Source organism: Pteropus alecto, unplaced genomic scaffold, assembly GCF_000325575.1.
Source record: "Pteropus alecto unplaced genomic scaffold, ASM32557v1 scaffold276, whole genome shotgun sequence".
NCBI lineage: Eukaryota > Metazoa > Chordata > Mammalia > Chiroptera > Pteropodidae > Pteropus > Pteropus alecto.
The window spans coordinates 1,069,553-1,095,229 of NW_006438074.1; the positions used below are offsets into that span (position 1 = coordinate 1,069,553).

Sequence of the window (25,677 nt, forward strand, 5' to 3'; positions counted from 1 at the left end):
CCCCCCTCCCGCCCCCACCCCACAATAGAATTACAACTTTAGTTTTGGTTTAATTTTGGCTGTGTATTTTTAGACAATGTAGCGAGGATGTTTTGATTCCTAAAGCCGGGATACCTAATAAAATTCAGTTGTTTAAAGTTTTGTCTACAATAACATGAAAGATAAACTTTTTATTTTGTTTTTGTTTTTTTATAATTCCATTGTCAGTAGAGGTGAGAAGTAGCACAGTGATGTTTTCTCTTTACCTGATTGGAAATAGAAGCTATTATTCAAGTTTGTTTGTTTCTTTCTTTCATTTTTTTAAAAAATGTGAGAAATGTTCAAAGTTGGGCTCATAATGATCTTATAAGTTATTATGCATTCAGTTTTTTTGATTATCACAATTCTAAGATCAACCCAGCTTACTAGTGTTCAGGTAGAATTGGAATGAAATAAAAGTGGGAAGAGTGAAAGAAGACTTCTTACCCAGAAGATTCAGCCAGCCTGGACAGCTCTTGTCTTTTACTTGGGCTTCCCATGTTTTTGGCTTGGCTGTCATCACACAGTTTACATACACGGCATCTTCTCCATCTACATCCCACAGATGATTGGTAAAAAAGCACTATACCCATCCCTCAATTTACGCAGATTACTGTTTCACGTGTCTTTATTTTACATGGAAGAAACAATGTAAAAAGAGTCCACCATGAAAAAAATACTAAAGAAATAGGCTGATATGATTTTAAAAATCTTTCACATATCTTCACAAAAAAACGCTAATGAAAATTCAGAAAAACCAAAATAAAGTTTTTTCATTCTCAGTGTCTGTGCTATAATCTAAAGCAATCAACCTTTTTATTTGGCACAAAGTCATTATCTTCATTGCTTGAAATATTTGGAAATATGTATCTTTAATTGAATTATGATGCAACTGGTGTGTCGTGCCAATTCCTGTAGCTATCGATCAGCGATTTAACATTTTGTTAAATTAGTTTCAACTGTTACCAACCGTGGCACAATGATCAATTTTCAAATGTTCCAGGGGTAATTGTGTGTTAGTATTAGTTCTTTGTATGTTTTTGAGTTAAGCTATTGGTTTTTAAAAAGAATAATTGCTAAAAATGGAAATGAAAAAGAAAGAATAGTGTAAAATGAGACGACATAAATGGAAACCACTTATAAAAAGTCCACGCAAATGGGTGGAATATTTGCCACGTATAAAAAACTTCACATAAAAAAATATGATGTTAATTGAAGGACAGGTGTATAGATCTAGAGTGAGTGGTAGCCTATGTGTAAATAAGGTAATCCTGCCTTCTTTTCTGGAGGAGGTGAGGTAAAATATTATTTCCCTTAGGATGGAATAAGATCTAATTTTTACTTTAATATGTATGAACAATTCTGTTGAGTTCTGAAATTTAGAAAAAAATGAATAAATATTCAATACAACAACAATAATTGACCTTATACTATTAATCCCAGCCCCAAATGAAAACAGAGTTCGAAGGTCAGAATCTATGTCACTTTTTGGCCTGGATCTATCCAGCGCGAAGATATTTCCTGCAGTCAATTCTGGTCCATTTTATGCATAATGCCAGGATATTTGATGGGTTGATTTTCAGTCAGCCATCTGCTGTTGAAAAAAGCAGGAAAGAACAGTGGTTAGGAGATCTAAAGACATCAATTTGTTCACATCTTCCTAAGAGAAATAAAACAAAATACCTGGTTGGAGAAAGATATACCATACTAACACTAATCAAAAGCAAATAGACAAAGCAAACTTAAGAACAAGGAAAATTATCAGCGATAAGGAGAGGCATTGTGCAATGATAAAAGTGTCAGTTCTTCAAGAAGATATAACAGTCCTTAATGCTTATGCACCTAACAGGCATCAAAATACATGTAAAAACTGGTAAAGCTGCAAGGATATATAGACAAATCAACTATTACAGTTGGAGACTTTCAGTAATTCAGTAACTGATAGATCCAGCAGGCAGAAAATCAGTAAGAATATCACTACTTGATCAAATTGGCATTTATGGAATATTACTTCTAACAACAGCAGAATACACATTCTCAAATTCACAAGGTACATTTATTAACATAGACCACATTCTGGGCCATGAAACAAACCTTAACAAATTTAAAAGAAGTCATAAAAAAATATCTATTCAGACCACAGTGGAATTAAACTACAGATGAATAACAGGAAGATAGCTGGGAAGCCCTAAGATATTTGGAGATTAAACAACACATTCTAAATAACACATGGGTAAAAGAAGACTCACGAGAAAATAAAAAAATATTTGAACCAAATGAAAACGAATGTATGTTTGACCCTTGAACAACACGGCTTTGAAACCATTGGGTCCACTTCTCTGCAGATCCCCTTATATGTATATTTTTTTGCAAAAAATACCTGTACTGTTTCTATCTGCAGTTGGGAGTTTGCAGATGCAGAGAGCCGACTATATGCATCGATCTATGCCCTTTTATGTAGGGGAATGAGCATCTGTGGATTTTGGTGTCTCTGTATGTTTGGGGGAGTGGTGGGTCCTGGAACCAGTCCCCATAGATACTGAGGGACAACTTAAATTTTGGAGGAGTTAAAAGTTATACGTGAATTTTTGACTGCACATTGTTAAAACTGTACACTTTGTCAAAATATGTGGGATGCAGTGCAAGCAGTGCTCAAAGGGAAATTTATAGTATTGAATGCATATATTAGAAAAGAAGAAAGATCTAAAATCAATCTAGTCTCATCTTAGGAAACTAGAAAAAGAAGAGAAACTTAAAGTGAGAAGAAAACTAATAAAATTAAGTAGAAATTGGTAAAATGGAAATTAGGAAAACAGTATAGAAAATCCACTAAATCAAAAGCTGGTTCATTGAAAAGATCAATAAAATTGATAAACCTCTAGGCAAGCTAACTGAAAAACAAAACCAAACCCAAATGCCTCAGAGTATAAGGTTTTTCTGTGTGAAGGATGGTTTCGAGATCCACTCATGTAAAAAGACCAGTTCTCTGGGAACTTTCAGTCTGGTTCTCTTGAGAATTCAACCTGATGAAAGCTGTATTTGTTTTAAAAGATAGTGCTATTTGCTGACATGTCATCTGTCTTTATGAATTTAATCCTAAATACTTCCATGTATCTTGAAAGATCTTAAAAATAATGTATACTTTCATACTGCTTCATTGCACATATTCATCCTTTAATGACTGACTGGACTCTGCCTGTACTGTGTCAATTGTCTGGATGAAAATGAAAAAAGTTATTCAGAAAGCTCTAAATAGTCAAGCAATTGATTGAATCATTGTGCAAATATTTAATGAACACCTAATTTATTCAAGGTGTCATGCTGGCTGCGAGTTCTGAGGGCATTAGAGGCTATATGTGCAAAACTTGGAATGAGGGGTGTAGGCTAGTGGTAGGAGACTGGAGGAGGGAGAGATGATTTCAATCTAGAAAGATAGCCAGGGATAGTGTATTTTTATGGAAGAGACTTCTAAAGTTGTGTCTTATTATATGCTTAAGATTTAGTTAGGCTATAGGAAAGGATGCTATCCTAGGGATTGAGAAGGACATGGAGCATGTGCAGGGGAGGGTGAAGATTTACTCCAGGAAGAGAAACTAGTCTAGTTTTTATTGGAACAAAGAGCTCCCATAGAAGAAAGGTGACAGATAAGCTTGGAGTAGGCTTTGGAGGGCCTGAAACCTGGCTGGGAAATTTGAACTCTTTTGGCTAGCAATGAGACGCCATTGAAGATTTAGCTCATGGAGTAAGACGACCAGAACCATACTGTGGGACGATTCTTCTGGAGGTGGCGCAGGAAGGATTAAAGTTAGGAAGAATGAATTAAGCTCAGGACTTGAAGAACAGTTCAAGCACGAGCAAAGGCCAGATTAGAATGATGGTAAAGAGAATAGGAAAGGTGAGAGTGCTGGCTGCCATTCTGTGAGCCAGACATCCAAATCAAGCACCTTGGCTTGGTACAGCCCTTGCTGACTCTAGTGTAACTAACTGGCTGGTCTGTGAGCCTCCGATAAATGTATAATTGTGAATTTAATTTCCTAGTGTGTACCTGTGTTGTCCATAAGCGCTGCCACCATCTAATTGTTACAGCCTGCACGTGCCAAAACAATATTAACAAAGTGGATTCAAAGGTAAGAGGATAGCAGTTTGCTGACGAGGTGCCCGCATGAGCTCCTGTGCCCAGGCATGCCTGCTCTCTTGTTCTCGCATGTGGATGTGCGCTCTCTTTCTCGCTCTCTGTTCTCTCTTTCTCTCCATTGTCTCTCTCCAGCTTCCTCTTTTTCTCTCTCTTTTCCACTTCCCTTCCACATTCCTTGAAGCCGATGGTGGTATCAGAATTGAAATTTCTGTCCTTTTCATATTATGGCATTTGTATTTTTCTACTTGTGTTGCATGACCTGTCCTTGAGATGATCCCATTAGTGATCAGCTGGGTATAAGCTATAGAGATTTAGTTTTACTGATTTGGAGAGAGATTTGGAGGGAGGGAAAACCACCCTGAGTTTGACATCAGATAACCGGGATTTGAACGCAGATCCAGCCTCTGCTGGCTAGCTACTCTCTCTGCCTCAATCTTAAAATGGGATCAATACTTCAAGACAGAATTGATGTGATGAGTATGTTATTGTGCTTCTTAAATAAGGTGACTGTTGGCTTCCTCCAGCCTTTGGAATGAATTCTTTCTGTGGTTCCATGACCTCTGGGTATCACCTTCTCCCCACACCCCCACCTTGTGACACAATTTCTGAAAGAACTTGTGGTGATAGCAAATGTATGCAGCCTATAAAAGACCTGTTTAATCCTAAAGTTAGAAGGTTCTAGGAAGTAGGCATGAGTGTGAGAACGTAGGCAGGAAGAGAAATACAGTCCAAATACAAAAGATAAATCGAAAAATTTCACTTCTTTTTATCTTCTCAAATGATGAACAATCTAATGTACACCACATGTTTCTGTCCAGTGTTATTCATTAGAAAATGTGCTTAGTCTGCTTAGTAAGGCCCAAGTAATTAATCATGGCTGAGTAGTAAAATAATATACCCAGCTCAGGTGTCATAGTAACATTCTGCATTTGACAGGCTCCTATTACAGTTTTCACAAAAGATGTTGGTGTGGAACTTTTCAGCCCTTGTCTTATTTCCTTTTTACAGATTGCTGAACAGAGGTTTGGAATCAACATCCCACACAAGTTCAGCATCCACAACTACAAAGTGCCAACATTCTGCGATCACTGTGGCTCGCTGCTCTGGGGGATAATGCGACAAGGACTTCAGTGTAAAAGTAAGATGCTAGGGTACTGGGTTCCCACTTCACGAGAATAGGCCGTGAGCTTTTGGAATTCCATAGGTTCAGAATCTAACCTAGGACTGATGGTTTTAGATACTTTGTAAATTAACGTCTTACTATTTATATATTTATATGTCCCTGTCAGGTTTGGAAAGAGAGCTACATCTGATTCACAGATTTCCTAACTGTGGAATATTAAGTCAGTGTTAAATTCAGTGTTCCAGCTAGCTGGCTACCATCTATTTAGTGCTGAGTAAATACCAGTCATTGTGTGTTTTAATAGATATTTGAGAGAAGAGAAAAATGGGATCTTGGTCAGAGGTGGAAGGGGCTAGTGAGTGAGGTGGCCAAAAGAGAAGCCAAGGTTGCGAGTAAGAACTGGCAGGAGAGTAGGTCTGATGGCCTCATCGGAAATAAGCAGGAATCGGGTTGTAAAAGCATAACTCGAGCTGCCCTGGGTCTTCTCAAGGAGTAATGCAGGGGGTAGGATCGGAGGGGTAGGTGGAATGAAGGAGACTTAAGCTTTGGCCATGGGCCTACACTTCACTAACTGTGCCCAGTGGAACCTAGAGTATTTGCCTCAGCAAGGGATCTGGAGTAAGAACTGACTTGTTCTGTCAGAAGTTGGGGAGTTCTTGGCCTTGAGCCATCTCCCATTGAGTGCCTGTCATGGGGAGGCAGGGTTGGCATCAACTAACTTTCATCGACAGCTTGGAATTACCAAGCCTCCTTCTGTCAACGAAAAGGGACCAGTCACTTGTTTTTAAGAAGGGCACATTCTTTTATGTCTCTAGAACACCATTTATTAATTCTTTTTTTCAAACAGTCAAAACAGCAGCCGGCTCACGTATAGCTTTGGTTTAGACACTGCTCGATCGTGTGCTGGATGGTCTGACTCAGGTGTGGGTTTCCAGCATGAAAGTCACTTTCGGTTTTTGTATAGTTGTTGATGCAGAACCACGTATGGGGCTCATCTGTCTCGTTCTTGTCCCTGGTGGCCCTGAGGGTAGCACACCTGCTCTAGTCCAGCTTATGTAATTTTTGCTTTTATTGTCACATGCGGCTTTTGAAAGGCCACTGTAGACTTGTGTGTCTCTGTACTAGCTTTCCTGAGAGAGGTGGGTTTCCCGCGAAACCAGTGAAGCTTAAGCCTCAGGCTCCCTTCCTTGCAAGGTCACCTTCCAGAGCTCTTCACTTGAGTAGGGATTCTTTTTCTTAAAGAGAATTACACCCAAAGGTACATAAATTCAGGCCCCACCAAACCTAAATGGAGTGACACTCCAGAAACAAGGATTCGTTGCTTGCTGCATCAGTGCTGCCTCCCTTCAGCAGGCCCTCGTGAAGAAACTGCGTCAGAACTTTCTGCTGATTAAACCTCTGGTCTTCATTGTCCCGGGTCGGCTTCCTGTGCACAGGCGCATAGCTTGCTTCACTCTCCTCTTCCAACTGCCATTTACTGTGACCTTTAAACACCATGCTTTTTTTGCTCTCCCCCACGAAGAAGGTTAGAACCACAGGCTGCAAGCACCGAGAACCGCAGGCCCACAGGATGCCACACTCTGTGCCATGAGGGCTGCCGACCACAACAATACTCAGAAAGAAAGCTTCACTTAGTTTTTCTCTCAGAAACACCATTTCCATCCTGTCTGAACAGTGATCTGCCTGGGGCATGTCGACTGCTACCTTTTTATTTAGAGAGAAGGAAAACCATAAAGTCAATTAGCATGATTCCTTGTTACTCAATTGACTGAACTGTCACACTGATGAACGTTTCGATCCCTCTATTGAATCACACTGTTAAGTCGGCAGTGACTGTCACACACGATTTAGATGAATGTCTTTCATCAAGTCACGATGGAAAAAAAAATATATTCGAAATTTATTCTTCTTCTTTATGCCAGGCTTTCTGCTTCTGCACAAAACAGAAATAGATAAAAATGTCAGGGATCGTTATGAGTGTAAGTTTAATTTTATGAGGAGATGGCATTGTTCAGCCTGTACAGTTCCTCTGTCATCATCTTTCAGGTTATTAAAGTTCTCTTTCGCAGCACATGTTGACGTGGCTTCTTTCTGAATGTGGACCCCCTTCTTTTCCTTCCAGTATGTAAAATGAATGTACACATCCGATGTCAAGCAAACGTGGCCCCTAACTGTGGGGTGAACGCAGTGGAGCTAGCCAAGACTCTGGCTGGGATGGGCCTCCAACCCGGAAATATTTCTCCAACCTCGGTGAGACTTTGTTTTATTCATCTGTTGTAATTTAGAAGTTGTTCACATGTGGTAACCCTGAATGAGCACATGTGGCGTAATCAAAGTTTCTAATCTCAGCAAACACAATAAACAGATTTATTGCATTTTTAAAGAGCATTTTGTTCCACAAATCAGATTCTACATACTGTTATGAGACAAGAAATAATGAGCATGCAGATATAGCAAGAAGCAGAAGGATTTTTTTTTTTTTTTAAATCAGCTTCCTGTCACTGTGGTCTGGTAAAAAGCTTGGAATCCAGGGGTCTGGGTAATGCTCTTGGCTGGGCCCCTGGCAGTGCAGTTGATGGGTAATGGGCCTCAGCTTCCGTTGTTATGGAAGGGTTGAACTTGAAGATATCCGAAAGTCTCCACAGCCCTGGAATCCAGCAGTTCTGCAGTTTTTGTTTATAGATTGTGAATTTATCTTTCAAGTTTAGCAACAGATAGGAGTTCCTTCCTCTCAGCTCCCAGGAGTGGGTGGAGTTGTATCAGTCGCCTTGGCCGGTTTTGTTTTGCCACCTCCCTGAGTGACGCCCCCTGCCGTCATCCAGGCCCACATCCCATTGCTGCCTTCCTAAGCAGTGTCTGCAGAGAGCTGAGAAAGAGCCATGGCTATGGCTGATTTCCGAAAGGTGTAGCTTGATAGCTGGTTCAGGAAAATTCTAGACTTCACTGTGAAATATCTCTGGGCACCTAGGAAAGGAAGCACAATCACTGTCAGGTTCTTGGTTATCCAGAACACGTCAGCACCAGCCATCCCATCGCCTTTTTACTGAAGGATACCTGGTAGATCGGGGACTTGGACTGACATTGTATTTCTTGATATTTCAGGAAGACATTGGCAGAGTCCATCAAAGTCTGTCCATTTTGTGAATAGACAGGCAGGATGCTAATACCATGAGAAGGATTTCTAATACACAAATAGCTGTTCCTGAAGAGCAGAGATTAAGGATTCAGCCCACACCAGGGCTTCTAAAATACAATGGGAATAAGCTAGACCGTGTAGCACAACCTCTAGGAATGGACAGTGCCATTTGTCGTATGTCATTTGAACCAAATATCTTTAATATTATGATATTTAATAATGGAAAAACCAAAGATACCTGTTACTTGACAGTACCTTAAAAGGAGACAGAGAAACCTGTCTATCAAAAGAGAAGAATGGGTTAAAAATAATTTGAGGAACACGGGCTTAGAATTTTCTGCCAGGGCCAGTCCAACCAGGGGAAGTATTTAAGTGGAGGAAGTAAAATTCAAGCTGGTAAAATTTTTCTCTCTTTGAAAAATTCATGGTCAGAGATCTGGAGGAGAAATTATTAAAACAATTGGATTTTTGTGGTGATCCATTTTATATATTGCTGTCACTGTTTTATTTGGTTGAGTAGGTAATAGTTTCAGGCTATTGTGCACTGTTTATTGCAAACATTGCTTAGAAGTTGCCCCAGATAAGCTTTTAAAAACATCTAAATAGGTCAAAAGCTCCAGGATGTTAGACTTTTGATCTGTTGTTTAGTGGTAGCTTGTATTATAAATGTCCCAAGGTGAGCATCTGCAAGTCACCTTGCCTTTAGGTAGCACCCTCTCTGTGATGGGACTGTGGAACCTACCAAGGAGGCCACACTTCTGGTTCAGTGTCATGAGATTGGAATTCTCATGGTACTGGTGTCAGCCTTCCTAGAGTGCAAGCTGATTGTGTAGCAGAAGTCTTCAAAATTAACACTTTGGCTTAAAGAATTCGGTTTTTGGAAAATTATCTTAATTATGATGATCATGACGATGACAACGCAGCTCATTTTATTGAATGTGCCAGCTCCGATCTAAGTGTTTTATATGCATTTATTCATTTAATCCTCATAATAACTCAAGCAGCTGGTGCTGTAACATCCCCTTTCTTAGAAAAGGAAACTGAGGCACAGAGATGGTGGGTAGGTAATTTGCCCAAGGTCAGTGGGTTAGGTTGCAGAGCTGTGATTTGAACCCAGGCAGCGTGCTTGAAAGCCTACACTCCTAATCCCCGCTTTGAAGATTTGAATGCCAGAATGTTCACTGTGGTTATTTATACTACTAAAATATGAGAGATCATATATACCTCAAACAGTAGGGAATTAGTGAATAAATTGTGATATATCCACAAAACGGAATATTGGTCAGCCCTTAAAACTCATGTTCTTGGAGGATATTTAAAGATATGGAAAATATACATGAAAAAATGTTAAAAACATGAAAAAATGTTAAAAACAATTTTATTATGTTAAAAATTAATCAAGTGGGAAGACAGATGTGCGTATGTGTGTGAAACTGTTTAAAATATTGTGTAAATAATGTTGCTTGATTCACTCATGTCTTGGTTTGGAGTGGTATTTGATCCTCTGAGAAAACATGAAAACCTCTCTTTGGGAAGTGGACACCAGGTGGCGCTCTTGGGATCCGACCACCCCGTAGAAAGCAGTCGCAAGAAACCCGAGGGACCAGACTAGCGTTTGTGTCCCTATACACGCTCATTTGAGCACAAACTGAAACTCGGTGGGCTCGGATATACTTTTAACTGATTCTTTCCCAGATACAGTAAGCACAGATTAGGAGCTCATGTGGGGATGGTTTCGAATGGCAGAACCTGACCACGTGTCAGACTGAAATGATTTTTCCCCATGTGTTATAATGAGGGGGGGCGGGAGGGAGGCGGGGCTGCAAGTAAGGTCTTCTTCATCCGTAAGTGCTTCATGCCCACGCTGTATTTCTTCTCTTCTTTGCAGAAGCTCGTTTCCAGATCTACTCTAAGACGACAGGGAAAGGAGAGCACCAAAGAAGGAAATGGGGTGGGGGTTAATTCTTCCAACCGATTTGGTATCGACAACTTTGAGTTCATCCGCGTGTTGGGGAAGGGAAGCTTTGGGAAGGTGAGTCTTGGCTTTCACTGTTTGGGTTAAAGTAAGCATGTTACATGTGTGTTGTTTGAGTGTGTGCATATGTATACACACATTTCCCACATGCCATTCCCTTTTTACCCTGTGTATACCTATTCCTTAAGAACTTCAAGAGTTCATGCTCCCTCCTGCTTTGCGGTAGGTGATGCTCGCAAGAATAAAAGAAACAGGAGACCTCTATGCCGTGAAGGTGCTAAAGAAGGACGTGATCCTGCAGGATGACGACGTGGAGTGCACAATGACTGAGAAAAGGATCCTGTCCTTGGCACGCAACCACCCCTTCCTCACTCAGTTGTTCTGCTGCTTTCAGACCCCTGTAAGTATGACTTGCATTCAGTGTCCCCATGGCCTCCTTCTTTAAGAGTTGAGACGATAAGATGTTGATGATTTTATATAGTATGTCAGAAACTTTGGGGGATGAGCTCCCATGGTAGGGCCACATGAAGGTACCCAGTGACTTCTGATGACCTCTGGTGGAGAGTCGAAACCAGTGAATTAACCCTCCCTTTCATGCTGTCCTGGAGAAAGGTCACTTTGAGGGTTGTGTCCTAAGATTGAAAAGCTCTTTCTATGTAAGTCTTCACTAGCAGAGTGAAGATTACAGAAGTCTAAGAATAAATGTCATGGGCTGCTTATCTTGGTGACTTTGACCTTGGCTCTACTCCTAAATGCTTAACAAGAGTTCAGACCAGGGTAGACCCAGAGAGGGCACCTTGGTTTGTAATGTCCCAAGACATTGCTCCTGGCCTTAATGAAGGACACCTGGCTCAATTCTTTGGCCTGATCCTGGGATTAGAGTCTGTTTACCCTGTAATGATGTGCAATTAGGAATGCTTTTGGCTGCAGTTAACAATACCCAACTAATAGTGGTTTACAGAATAAACAGCAAGAATGAGTTTAATTCATTAGTATAAACTTTTTCCCTGGAAGAGTCTGATGGTAGCAATATTAGAGTTGGATTAGTTGCTCGGTGACATTGGGCCTCTCTTTTCCTTGGAGTCTTAAGTTATTTGCCACAGCGTTCAACGTCACACCTCATATGGAAGCATCCAAAGCAGGAAACATGGGCACAGGCACAAGGGATGCATGGGCCACTCCTTTTATCAGGGAGAGAAAAATCTTTCTAGAATCGAGTCACCTGTTCATCCTTAGTTGCAAAGGAATCTGGAAGAGCAAGTATCTAGCCAAGATAAGCTGGTTTACCGTGGTAGACTCCGACCAACTCTGACTTATCCCCTGGGGCGGGGCACTGTGCAGCCAAGTTAGCACTGGGTGCAGAACTGGGCTTCTGCTGTCAATGAAGAGAGATGGCTCCTGAGAAGGCACTAAGAGAATCTGCCACAGATATTTCAGAATCTTCTTGTAGTCAGAAGATATTCTGGGACTGAATTTGGGACATGTCCCTTGTCTGTGCTACCATCAGGGCAGTAGAGGGTGTGGTGGGAGCAGGTGCAGGACATCCCACCTGGTTCAGGATGGTGCAGGAAAAGTAACAGCAAAGCTGGAACTAGAAGGGTGAATTAGAATTAGGCAAAAAGAATGAAGGCGAATGTGCTATGTAGGGTAACAGCATATGCACAGGTGTAGCAGAGAGCGCGAACATGAGATGTGAATATAGCTCAGTGTGCGTGAAGTATGGAGGTTGAAGTATGGCGAGAATTGAAGCTGCAGAGGTGGCCAGGACCGGCCCGTGAAGGGTCTTGTAAGTTGTGTTAAGAAGCATGGATTTTAGTCTCGAGCAAATGGAGGAAATTTAAATAGAGAAATGACATATCAGATTGTACTTTTCAACTATAAAACTAATTGTTTTGCAATAGATAATATAAGCATCCTCCAAATATCCATATCCTTTCTCTGAAAGAAACAATTGTTATTACTTTCATGTGTAGCCTTTCAAAGAATTTTTTGCATGACAGCATACATTCATACCACATATATGCATTCATGTTTATTTTTTAAAAATGGTACTATACATTGCCCACCATTCTATACCTTCTTTTTTTTTTTGAAAATGTAATAATATATCTTTGAGATTGTTTAATATTTGTATATACCTAGCTGCCTCATTTTTTTAATGGCTGCATTTTAAGACTATGACACAGTTTATTTAACTTGTTTCCTGTTGCTATATGTTAGGTTGTACCTGGTCTTTTAAGTCAATGTGGCAGTGAGTACCCTTGTGCTTCTATCTTTACATAGTGTGCTGTTATTTCTATGCAATACACTACTAGAAGTTGTATTGCTTTGTCAGAAGTATAAGCATTTAAAATTTTGGGCCCAATTGGACCTCTCCCCCATAGTGGTTAAAAATAGCTAACATTTCACCATCTATACTAGGCACTGTTCTAAGTGATTTATCTGTATTATCTCATTTTAGCCTTACAGTAACCTTGCGAAGTACATTCCATTACCATCACTCCCATTTTACAGATGAGGAAACTGAGGCAAAGAAATTTAGCTTCCAAGTGGCGGAGGTTGTGACGCCAAGCAGTCTGACTGCAGAGCCCAGGCTCTTACCACTTGCTTGCTGAATTTCTAAATTCATACTCTTAGACCATGTGTGAGAAGGCCGATTCCCCCCACCCTCCCATCAACAGCATGCTCTCTGTCATTCTGATGATCAGAGAGATTTAAAAATGGCTTCTTCAGCATTCTAATTTGCATTTCTCTGACTGTGAGTGAGGCTGAGCATTCGCATGTGTTTAAAGGTCACTTGTGTTCAAATCTTTGTTGGAAGGGACTCATGTGCAGCCTAGAGAATGGGTGGGGCATGGAAGACTGGAACCTGGGAGACAAGAGGATATATAAAGGGGATGCACAGCATGTGCTCCTATGCTGTCCAAGCGTGTTGGAAGGAGCTGGGGGGTCAGCTAATAGCTTCTTATGCCATGGTTCCTCCTGTGCTCCTTCTTCCTCATGGTTTGTGTCTCCTCCAGACAGCACTAGATTCTCTGCCGTCTTTGCTGCCCCTGCCACCTTGTTCCTGATTCTCTGTTCTCGTGTCTGAGGTCTGTGGTTCCTTTGGAGCTCCAGCTCTGACTGTCCTCCACTTCTACCTGAGTAGCCCTGAAATGCTATTTCCTGTGATCTGTGCTTTGCCTACACAAAGCCCTTCCCCAGCCTCACCCACCCCATCCAGCTGTTTTCTCAGAGAGGAGTGGGGTGATAGCTCGGGCTTGAAACACCCTTGTGAAGAAGGATGGTACCATTTGGTGGGTGGTACCAGTCACCTACCTGTGTTTCAAGTTTGAGCTTCCTGCTCATACCATAAATCAAATGGCAGGGCAGCTACAGCTCAGGTCATCTTCCCCAGGGCCTGAGCTAAAGAGCAGATGGTTTCCTGTGACATTAAGTTAGATGATCTTAATCAACTGATAACCTTTGAGTCAGACAGTTGATAGACATTTAGTGAGCCTAGTCTGGTTATGCATTGGCTGTTGTTTCAAGTTACTTGAATAAACAAATAAGTGTCTCATGCTCAACTCCAGGGGACTTTCACCTACAAAAGAAAGTCCCTGTGATTCTATAGAAGCAGTCAGAGGTGTCACCAGCAATTAGAGTGCATTATTGTAGAGTAGAACAAGAAATTAACCTGGAATGGATTGGGAGCCCAGGGAAAACAACTTATACAATGCAGAATTTTTCAAGAAAATATAAATTATACAATATACCAAAATATTAGTGACCATGTGAGATTTCCATGGTATTCGTGTTAAGCCTTCTTTAGCATTGGCAATCTATTTTTCCTGGTGAAAGTTTTTTATGTGGCCACAAGGTGGCAGTCGTTACTGCCAGGTGAATTTTGTTTTCCTCTACAGGAGATAAAACTGACATTGGGGTTTAGAACTTGTGTTTTGCAGCAGATATCTCCAAAGCAAAGGACAAAGGGGATTTCCTCTGCCCTAAGTCCAGTTGATAAACAAAGTGATGGGAAACAAAAGAATCAAGTGAGTTTTGCTCATGCTGAGATAGAGATAAACAATTTTCATTTTGCTATAGTTTGTGCGTTCTCTCAGATTTACAAGGTACCAGGCTCCATAATATGCCTGGCACTTACGAGCTGTGCGTCTGTCCATCTGTCAGAAATGCTCCGTGACTATCACCATTCACTGTCGAAAAACTCTAAAGAACAGAAAAATGTTAGTTGCTCTGAGAGGCAGATCATTACTTTTTAGCTACTCGAGTTGGCAGGCCACCGCCTCTAAAATGAGATGCTAACTTGTGTGTAATGCTGAACTGTAACAGGTACCCTGAGGAGTTTAGCAGTGACATGTTGGAGTCACTCCCAGGCATTTGCAAAGTCTCACTTCATTGTGGAGACCCTTGCAGAAGTGGCGCTCCTCCCACGTCCAGCCCAGTGGAATGAGGATCTCTGAAGCCCAGAGGAAAGGAGAAAGTAGCTTGCAGAAAGAGGGTCTTTTAGCCTGGAAGTGGTGGAGACAAGATTCGACTCTTGGTCAGGCTGACTGCAGCGCCCGGGCTCTGTGCTCTGACACGGTGGTCCACATGCTGTCGTATTACCACATTTAGGCCACTGAATCAGTGTCTGCTTAAGCAACTCCAGCCTGTGCTGGCTGCCCTCCAACCCACTGGCGGGGAAGCAGAGTTGCCCTTGGAAACAGAACACCTGAGTTCTTCCAGCTTTAATTTCAAAAACACTCTGTCTGAATGGTTTGAGCCTACCTGAAAATTCCTTTGAGCCTTAAAGTTCTCATGGGTAAAATGAAAATGGGATTGCTGTGAGGACCAAAAGAGAGAGTGCAGAAATATTCAAAAGCGAGTAAGCTTTTTGTGGTGATGACTACTTCTTTTCCACACTAAAGAAAACTGTCCTGGGGTTTCCCCAGTGGCCAGCACAGACCCCACATGGAGAGTACAGTAAACACCCCCAAAGTAGGAATTTTGAAGTTCTTTTTGTTCTTGGAAAAAGCAAAAAGATAAGCAAATTTCACAAATTACTTTATTGAGTTCACTACATAAGATTATGAGCCCATAAATTATTGCCTCCGATTTTTTCATAATGGCATGTTACTTGCAAGTATATCATTAAATTGGCATCCTAATGAGTTTCTGATAACATTTAAGTCCTAATAGTTTGTGAATTATTTGATAATCTTAATTGAGACTCATAAAAACGTTTATACTCTTGGATCCGTTGATTTTATTTCCAGTAATCTAGCCAAAGAAAACAACATAAAGAATATAAAATAAATGTTACATATAAAGATGTTTAATTTTCAGTGGATTATTTATAAGAGAAAAATATTAGTGACAACTTCAGCATTCAGCAGTAAAACTTTACTTAATATAGTATTTGATGAAGATTTTTAGCTAGTAAAGAAATAATCGAGTATTAAGCAGTTAAATGATTATGTGTCAGACAGTCACGAGCACCTAATGTACATTTTTTATAGCAGGCCGTTCTTACAACAGCCCTGTGAGATAAGTACAGTTTCATTTTTGCTGAGCGATAAAGTGAAGCACTGAGGAGTCAGGTCACTTGCCTCAAATTCAGTGTGGTAAATGCCGGAACCGGGAGATTAGAGCCCAGGAAATAATACAGAATCTACGATGATGGCTGGTATGTATCCATATCAGGTTCTGCCCAAGCTGAACTGGCACACTTGGCCACTCCTGCAAAGAAACGGCTGGAAGGAACTCATGGCAGTGAGCTAGCAGGAACTATATGAAGCTAGTAAAATTACGGGCAATTTTTGTCCTTTTCTCTATTTACCAATTTGGTAATGTGGTTATATTTCTTTAACAGTGGGGGTGGGAGGCATTTTTAAGCCATCCTGGGATGCAGGCCTGGTGGATGCTGCCTTCTCTGCTCCTTCAGGTTAAATCCCCTTCATACTGCTTTCATCTTCATCAGTGCCTGTTGTGTCAGCAGCTGGGCCTCCTGGCATTTATGGCCTGGAATCCGGGTCCCCTCACGCCCAGCTCCCAGGGGCGCTCCACTCTGGCTCTCCTCCTGGAGCCCTCAGCTGAGTGCCCAGAGAGAGAAGAACAAAGACTCCGCAATAGCAGGAGGGGGAGTGGCCAAGTAAATACTGGTCAGATGCTTCATTCAGTCTTTGTTCAGAGACCCAGTTTATTGAAGCAAAGGTTTCCATTTGGGAAACATAAGACGCGCTGTGCCCGGGCCCAAGAACTGCCTCTGTGCAGCAGGACCTGGAGCCAAGTTGGAGAGATGAGCCACTGCAGAGCCTCGTTTTTTGGGGAATACTCAAGTTTGCATTTGCGATTTGCCACACTCAGGTGGGCCGCAGAATGCACACACACTCCCTTTACAGGGCCCGAAGCCCAGTGTTCTCACTTTCCACCTGTTCCTCAACCTGTCGGTTCTTTCCTCAGGACATCCGGCTGCTACAGCTGCTAACAGGGGGTCTGCAGGATGTCAGCCTCCAAGGGTCGTCCACAAAGCAGGTCACCGGGGCTCCTGGCAGGGGCATAGCTTTCCTAAAGAAGCCACTCCACAAGTGTCAGTCAGCAAAGCAGAAATCCTACCTTTGAAGGTTGGGGGTCTAGGAATCTTGTGAACAAAATGCAGTCAGTTTACATAGCTTGTGCAAAATGATTTTAGTGTACTTAAATCGTACTTAAACTATGTTATGAAAATCACCTTGCAACATGAGTGCAAGGGAACATTCTTTTCTCTCTGTTATTTTCTCCATTATCATCGTATTAAATAATAGCAAAGGAGTGTGTGTATGTGTGTGTGTATGTGTATGAGATAGAGACAGAAGACAAGATAGCAAGATAGTCATGTGGCCCTGGAATGAATCTTTCAGAATTTCATCAGGCAGGTGACTACACTGCAACCTTCAGTATGTGAGAGCTCAGAGTTCTAATTCTGGCTTGATAGCTAATAGCTCCCTTGTCTTTAGGAAGGTTGCCAACCTTTGATTTTTTTCCGGATAAACGCTGCTACCGAAATCCTATGTTCTTCCATTAGGGACCCGTTAGCAGATATACCTTCAGAAAGTGACCCTCGGGCTGGCTTTGTGCACATGGTGGGTGGGAGCCTGCCCCGCCCCGCTGCACAGCCCTGTGCGGATTCCAGCTCCGCGTGGATCCCTGCTCCGCCAGCTCTCTCTTCCTTTCCTGAGTGTTCAGTGAGCATCTGGCAGTGGCGGCCAGGCCCGTTTGTCTGCTGAGCTGCTGCCAGCAGATGGCCTGGGGAAAGAGAAGGCACACATGGCCCCTGAAGCAGCATTTCCCATTGTGCTCTGAGCGGCAGTGACCTCCCGGGGAAGGGGAAGTGTCCCTGTGGTGGTGGGTCAGGTGAGGAGAAGGGAAGTAGAGCCTAAAAAGCGGGGACACTTTCCCCTCTGCAGGGAGGAGGGTTCTGCAGAGGCCCCTGTTAATGCCTTAGGATGGCTCGTGGGTTCTTAGAGCCTAACTGGTATCAGCTTTGCAGAATGGATGGCTGAAGAATGAAACAGCAGTGGTGGCGGCTTCTATCCTTTGAGACACTGGCATTTTCTAAGTGCTTATGTTCATTACCGATGTCTACAGAACTGCGCATTCTGGCATTTTGTAAATACGTGTTGAATGAAATATTTAATACCCAAAGCCATCCAGGGAGGTATAGATACTATTATCTTCATTTAAAAAATCTGGAAACTGAGGTCCAGAGGGGTTCAATAACTTGCCCTAGGTCACACAACAGGCAAGAGTCAGACCATAGATTCTTAACCGGGTTGTCCAGCTGAATAACCTATGTCGTTTCGGTTATCCCAAAAGTAGAAATGTGCTTCCTCTGGAATGTATACCGCTGAGAATAGTGACATTTGGTAGGAATAAAGGCAGTTTTCCACTACATGCATGTAGTTTTGTGGTCTTTTAGGAACTACCTAAGGAAATGTTATATGTTTGGAACTAGGCTTTCTCCTTTCCCTGAGCAATGACTGCCACAAATACAATTTGGTCTGCTTATGGGTCATTTGTTGTAGTTTGCCTTTGGCTCAGATCAAAATAGAAAATGAGCCAGAACATGGTGTTTCCCAGTTGGGCATGTTCCCAGCTATTAATAATGTTCCATCTGGGGACAAAACGCACAAAGGCCATCTCCAGTCTTTGGGTTTCTAGGGGGATTATTTGGGACCTCTGCCTCTCTCCTCTTGAGCTTCTAGGCTTTCCAACATTCTGTGGTAAACAGGGCCATGAAAATGAGTTGGAAATAAGAGAACCTGAAGTTCATGCTGTTCCTTTGGCTCGCTCTTTTTGGGTAGGACTGCCAGGATGCTTGGTGGGACAGAGGGCTTGAAAGCGTTGGCATGTTTTTGAGCTTGAGGTTATTCAGTTGCAACCGGCCTCGCTGTCACTTGTCGCAGTCATCATTGGTGACCTACAGCTTGCACAGAACCTGCCCCCCCATCCCGGGTTTGACTAGATAGTTCATGGGTTGTGTGCAATCTCCTTTTGCGTATCTGAGGCTTGCCAGGGTCAGACTGGCAAGGGTCAGACTGGGCCCCATGATGGATGAAGCTCTGTGGTGTGGAGTCATGGTTTTCCCTGGAGGTGGTCTAAGCCGTTGGCACTGTCTCTGCTTGGTAATGGTTCCCTGCCACCACTAGGCTTGGGGGACCCAAAGCAGGAGGTGTAACGAGAAGAACAGCAGCCCAGCCTGCTTCCCTTGTTCACCTTTGCTATTTGTAGTCTTCCTTGTCCTGTTGGGTTGACTGGTCTCTTCACTGACAGCCCAGCACAAGGCCGTGGGGACATTGCTCCCTCCCCCCACATTAACCCTTGTGCCATTGAGGCTGACTCGGCTCTTCCTGCCTTTGGTTGTCAGCTAATACCTTGCAGACCCTCTCCACTCTGCTGGAGGACCTTGGCATGTCCAGTCTTCTCTTCGGGGCCACCCACGGAGTTCCTGTTTGCTTTCTGTGCAAGGCGGCCAACTTTTAGTATATTTGTAGAGCAAAAGAGCGCACTGTATGTATTTCAAGCTCATTCCTACCCACTTCTTTAGAATGATTTATCATTTAGGTGTTATGGAGGGAATCTTGGACCTCCTCCCAGAGTCTTAATTCCATTCTTATGGTGTATGGTAGTTTAAACATTAAAATGATGTCACATATAATCCCAACCAAAACAAAAAAGGAAACCCCTTCCAGCAAAACTCTGCTTTTCCCCCAACACCTGTTTTTCCCTTTCGATGCAGCAGACCGTGTCTCCCTCCCCTCTCACCTCCTCACACCGAGGGAGCACCGAGCCCTGGTCTCCTTGTGAAGTGGGAGCTAGCACATGCCCACAGCAAGCCCAGACCTTCTAGCCAGTGGTGAAAAGTGGTTCAAGATGAGTTCGACACAACCAACAAAGTGGGGAACAGATATGGTGGAGCTGACCTAGAGACTAGTTAAGTTTCTCTTCCGGAAGCCTTTGGAATCGAGGGCCTGATCAGTTGACTCGGTTTGTCCCTCCATACTTGGGCTTCAGGACAGATCCGAAGCAGGAAATTTCCTCCCACCTGTCTCAGAACCTTATCCCCACCCCCTTGACCCTCACTAACAGGTCTAATAGTTTTAATAATCAAATGGCTAGTGAATTCTCAACCTTCCCAGCAAAAAGAAAATGTCCCTTATTTGTGTAGTGTGATGTCATTTGCTCACTACTAATGTTTGGGGTGGGGTAATCCTTTGCTATGAGGGGCTGCCTTGTACATGGTAGGATTAGCGGCACCCTCTACTCACCATATGCCAGCAGCACCTCCCTTGTGACAACGAAAAATGTCTCCAGACATTGCCAAATGTCCCCGGCGGGGAAGACTCCCCAGTTAAAGACCACTGCCTTACATGAATGTCAGGTGGTCTGTCCTAGATATGAGAAATCAAGTGGGCTAGAGATCACTTTACTTTGTAGGTGTCAAAGCAAAGTGTGTCAGATCTTCCTTACGAGATATAAGCATTATAAGTGTTATCTTTTTTTCCCCCGAGTTTGTACACAAACAAAGTTCCTGTTTTGGGTCCCCTAACAGCTATCAGTAGCTGCACTGTGGCACTTGCAGGGACTGGGGCCTTGGGCTGGGAGGGGACAGTAGACGTGTACAGGGTCAGTGGAATGTGAGCTAGGGTTAGCACGCTGCCAGCGGTTCTGAACAGTGAAACCTGCTGTGATAAGGCAGAATTAGCAGCCGAGTCGGGGGCCATTTAGGGAGCAAAAGTGAGCATATATTTAAAATTGGTTATGTTTGAAACAAGCAATTGAAATAGCGCAGCTTCTCTTGTTTTGGCGTTTAATGATTATATTTCCACTTTACCATCAAGATGTTGAATCAGTGGCATTTTATGAAAATCATCTCCACCTTAAACTTACAGAGGTGCCTATCTGTGATAATCAAAGCTTTAAGAAACATTTGTCAACCAATGTAGAAAAATGTGCTGGTAGCGATACAAGTGTGCTTCAGGGAAAGCACAAGGCTGTTTTCTTTCTTTTGTCATTTCAAGTTAAAGATACAGATACCTTAGATGCCAGTCTTCAAACCTGAGTGGTCTCTAAATAGTGAAAGTGGACCCTACCCACTAAAGACATGGGCTGTTTCTGTATTGAATGGTAATATTATACCTATTTTGCATTTTTAATTCAACTCGGTAAATGTTTACTGAGAACTTATGTGCCGGGGACTGAAGACGCAGGGCAGACCAAAAGGCGGACCCGCCCCCTAGTCACTTTCAGCCCAGCATCATCCTAAACACAGGTACCTATAACACGGCGAGATAGAAGAAAGTCATAACCTGGTCCTTGGGAGGGGCTGTATGAACTGTGTTTTGAGGATGAATAAGAGCCCTACAGTCACAGGATGGGTGGGAGGGGACAGGCCTCCCAGACAGAGGTAACGTTAGTGCAAAGGCACAGAGAATTAAAATGTATGATGGGCTTAGGTACACCCAAATAACTTGATGCGACAGGATTGCAGGAGAGGAAATGTGGATAGTGATGAAGAAGCAAAGCCGTAATGGGCCTGACATTATCTGTTAAGGAGCTTATACTCAATCGTGGAGATGAAACCATCTGGCAAATCAAGGAGCAACATAAGATTTGCATTTGAGGAGGTGTTCTCTGGTGTCCGTCTGCAGAAGGAGGAAACTGGGGGTAGCAGACCTGGTAAGGACCCTGAACCAGTGGTCTGTTGGACCTGCCTACTCCAAGGCAGTGGTCATGGGAGTGAAGTCAAAGAGACATGAAGGAGATGAAACTGGTAGGCCTTTGTAGGGTAAGAATGAGAGAAGAGGTCAGTTCTGGCCAGTTGGGAGCCTGGGGGAATGGAATATGATGAATTCACTTTGCATAAAATCCAGTGGTACAATCTTAGGCTCTGCTGTCATCCTTGAGGGTTTAAAGAGACCATTTGAATTCCATTTAACCAGCTGAAACTTCTACAGAGTTAACACAATGTCCTCTCTTCTGGGTAAACCTTTTAATCTATTTCTGATTTCTTTGCCACTCATCTTATTAGTCTAGCCCCTTTTATTTTGGTCTCTCTACTTTTACAGTATGGTCTGCATCTTTCTTCCTCAATGAGCAGTGAGGATCAGTAGTTCATCTATATTGCAAAAAGCGTTTGGGAAGAGATTGTAGGGGAATCATTTGCTTGAACACATCGTGTTCCCCAGCCAGAGGACCTGAGGGGGACTTGAGGCTGCACTGGAAGAACCAAACTCAGAATTGCATGTGGGATGCACATTCCAAATGGAGACTTCAGGCATTGCACATTGTAGAACAGAAGACGGGACAGACTTTTGGCCGGTGGGTTTCCAGGCACCATCTCAAGGCAGATGTGGGATACCCTTGGCCAGATTCACTCTAACTGGGCAAAATGGTTTTTTAATCAGATAACTATAATCCAGAATCCCCTCCCATGAGGCAGAACTGTCTATCTGATTCATCCACAGATCAGAGAGAGATATGAAATCTTGGCTTCTTCGAGAGGTTGCAAAGTTTAGGAACCACTGTCATGAAAAACTGATCTAAATAATTAAAATGGCATTTTTGCTCTTTATCTATAGCCCTATGCAAACTAAATCTGTAAATGTCTTCAATAGACCTTCTCCTATTTGGTGCTTAAACCAAAATCTTTATAAAGAGAATTGCTCAATGAAAAATAATGATTAAAAGGAATCCTATTGTGCATACTTGTAAATGACTAAACCTTTTTAAAAAAAATAATCATCTATGATATCTTCTTTGTGACTCTAAATTCAGAATTTTGATTTGTGAATGTAATTCAGAATTAAAACACCATGTTCAGTTAGCAATAATCTGCTCTGAGATGCTTATTTTTCCAGGCTAATAAAAATGATCTTTATTATAATATAGGGACTAGACTATTAATACCATATCTCCTTATTTCCATTAACTTAATTTAGAAGTCCAGCTAATTGTAGGACTTAATAGAAATGGCATTGGGAATAGTATGCAACTGTTAAAAAATCATGCTTTTGATGGCTAAGTACATCGGGAACTATTATGTAATATAAATGAAAAGGGAAAGATATGTTTTTCATTTTTCCTTCTTTAAACATGCTATAGAAAGTTAAGTATAAGTAGGACACAAGGGGAAAATAAATTCTAGTTAAAATCACCTTGGAAATTTATTTGTCCTGAAATCTCCAGTTCTTTGGATGCTACAAGCCATAAATAGTTTTCTTTCCCCTTGCATTTGGACTTCTGTCTCTGGGTGTCAAGATAATAGGCGATTTCATTTATTTTTCCTTCATTTTTCATGTATGCACTATATAATTACATTTGAACTACAAACATATAATTACTTTTATAAACAGAGAAAAAACAAAACTTTATAAATAAAGGGAAGTGAAATGGCATCAAGCTGACCCACTTCTCTTCCTGAATTTTTCCACAAACTGTTTTAACCACAGACAAGGTACCTTCACTTTTTTGCACTTTACTTACATAAAGTAGATGGATAAAACTAATCTTGGCAGTTCGTTCCAGCTTTTCTAATGTTCTAGTTTAAATTGTATCAGGAAACCAAAATGGCCTCCTGCCATATTAGTTTCTGAAGGGTTTATTAACCCTCACTGGGGTCCAGGCCCTATGCTCGGTGGTGTTAGAGATACGTAATTTAACATTTGGGCTCTGCCTTCAAAGGTTTCAGGTCCTCCATAGAAAACGAGACCAAGTGCACCAAACCAGTGCAGCCCAGCACAGCGATAGTGGGCAAGATGTGTGTGGACCAGGGATGCCAAAGGGGCTCCACCAGGGAGGGAGGATGTGTGCTCTGACTTTGCTGTATCCACGATCAGATGTTTTCTGCTCATTTATGCTTTAAGAACACCCTGGCCCAGATGCTTCATCATGTGTTGAACTGCAAGTTAGATTACCTCATTTTTCCCTAGTCTGGTATATATGCCAGTAAGCCTTGCCGAGTTTCATTACAAGAGATGGCCATAGTGTGTCCAGTTTACCAGGAAAACAATTGGTCTTGGAAAAGAGCTGTGTGTTCCTCCAGGTTTGAAATGCAAGTTCCTAAGGCTTATTATTATACTGGAGACATAGTTCTCCTTCCCAAAGACTAGTGTCTGAGCTCAGGCAGGCTGTATCATGCCCATGGGCTTGACAGACGAGTTGATGGGTGATTGAATTAACTTCTGATACCTTCTGGGCTACGCAAAATGATTAGTCAAAAAAAATAAAGAGAAAAAGCCGTTAGATTCTATCTCCTTGTTTCTCCCTTAAAGACTTTGTAATCATTCTTAATGTGGTTAAATTCAAGTTGTTTGCAGTTCAGGCATGGTGCAATCAGATTTCCTCATGGGGATGCTTTTCCACTGTGACTTCTTTGACGTCAGTGACTGTTTCCTGTTGATTTGAACTTCCTGTTCACCCCCGTAGATGTCTTCGCCAGAGAAAAATTATAAGCGAGGGGCACTTATGAGAAATGCAACACAGTGCTGTTTCTGGAGGTTTCCTTTTCCTTGTCCACAGCCGGTCAATAGCACTCTGCAGCTTTTGATACAGAGTTAATGTGCTGTTCATTTAGAAATAATTCCAAAGCAATTTTTAGAAGTTGGGCAAATAAGTCTAGATGTGGCTCCCAGCTCAACTTTGCTTTAAAGCAATAAGTAAATTAGCCATTAACTTTCGGTGTTGTTTCTCGTCTTTGACTTGTTTCCAAAAAGTAATCTGCATCTTCATTGTAGTGTATCTTCAAATAAAATTTATATCTGTAGATCATAGAGACTATGGATTCTTGCTTTAAACAGAAAATCTCTCTCATTTTGTTGAGAAGAAGAAATCAACTTTATAGAAGAGAATAGCGAGTACAAAAAGTCTCACTGTAATATGCTTGCAGTCTATAGGAGAGCATATTTGCTTTGTAAACTCCCAAAGTAGAGAATGAATTATCATCTGATAATAGAAAATTAGAAAACCTACTGGAACTGAAACTTTGATTAATGTGTTTTGGTTACCAAATCTAGTTTTGTAACCCTTTGCTTAATTTTAACTTCTCAGAAAGAGAAGTCCTCTTTACCAGATCAAAGTCATGACCATGGCATCCGGAAATGCCCCCCAACCTCAGCAGCCGGCCTAGGCATCCTCGAGCCCTCTAGGTCCCAGTCCCACAGAGTCAAGGAGCTGCTGCAGCTGCTGTTTTGGCTGCTGTTTCATTCCTGTTTACTTGCCAGTCTGCAGACTTCACGAATGAGGCACCAACTCTCCCTCCACAGTGGGCAACTCACGACCGAGTATGCTGCAGCTCCCTGCAAGGGGCCAGAGTTCTAGGAGCAGGTGGCCACAGCAGCTGCTGAAGTGATAGTAGAGGTGGGATGATAATGAGGATAATAATAATAGTTCAATAATAATATCTGGAATGGGCATTGTCGGAAATTCTTAGCTTAAGTCATTCTATCCTCACACACCTGTGAGTTCAGCCATCTTATTATCCCCATTTGGTAGCTGAGAGTTTTGAGAGAGAAAATAAGTACAGCACAGCATGAGCCGTTCTTTCCTCTCAGGCATCCTAGCTGCAGAGCCCACGGCCTCACCCCCGCCCTGTGCTTCTCCTTGGTAACACCCTTGGGTGCTAGGGTCAAGGTCTCCTAAAGTTAGCTTAGCCCCTCTGTGTGATATAGTAATACAATAGCTTCTCTTAGTCGAGATTCTTTTCTGGGCCTGGTGCTGTGGGAGGCACTTTGCTCCTGGTTTAATCCTCACACGATCTCTGTGGTTGTAAACGT

General features: G+C 42.2%; 1 protein-coding gene across 2 annotated transcripts in view; it reads left to right on the plus strand.

The window, feature by feature from the left end:
- Positions 1 to 25,677, plus strand: part of PRKCH (protein kinase C eta) — a 194,949-nt gene that overhangs the window by 108,186 nt on the left and 61,086 nt on the right. For both annotated transcript variants that reach the window (XM_006915103.2, XM_025049138.1), the window contains exons 5-9: positions 4,057 to 4,145; positions 5,162 to 5,291; positions 7,399 to 7,526; positions 10,301 to 10,444; positions 10,614 to 10,787. In XM_006915103.2, the coding sequence (XP_006915165.1) occupies positions 4,057 to 4,145; positions 5,162 to 5,291; positions 7,399 to 7,526; positions 10,301 to 10,444; positions 10,614 to 10,787 (665 nt within the window). The remainder of the gene's footprint in view (positions 1 to 4,056; positions 4,146 to 5,161; positions 5,292 to 7,398; positions 7,527 to 10,300; positions 10,445 to 10,613; positions 10,788 to 25,677) is intronic.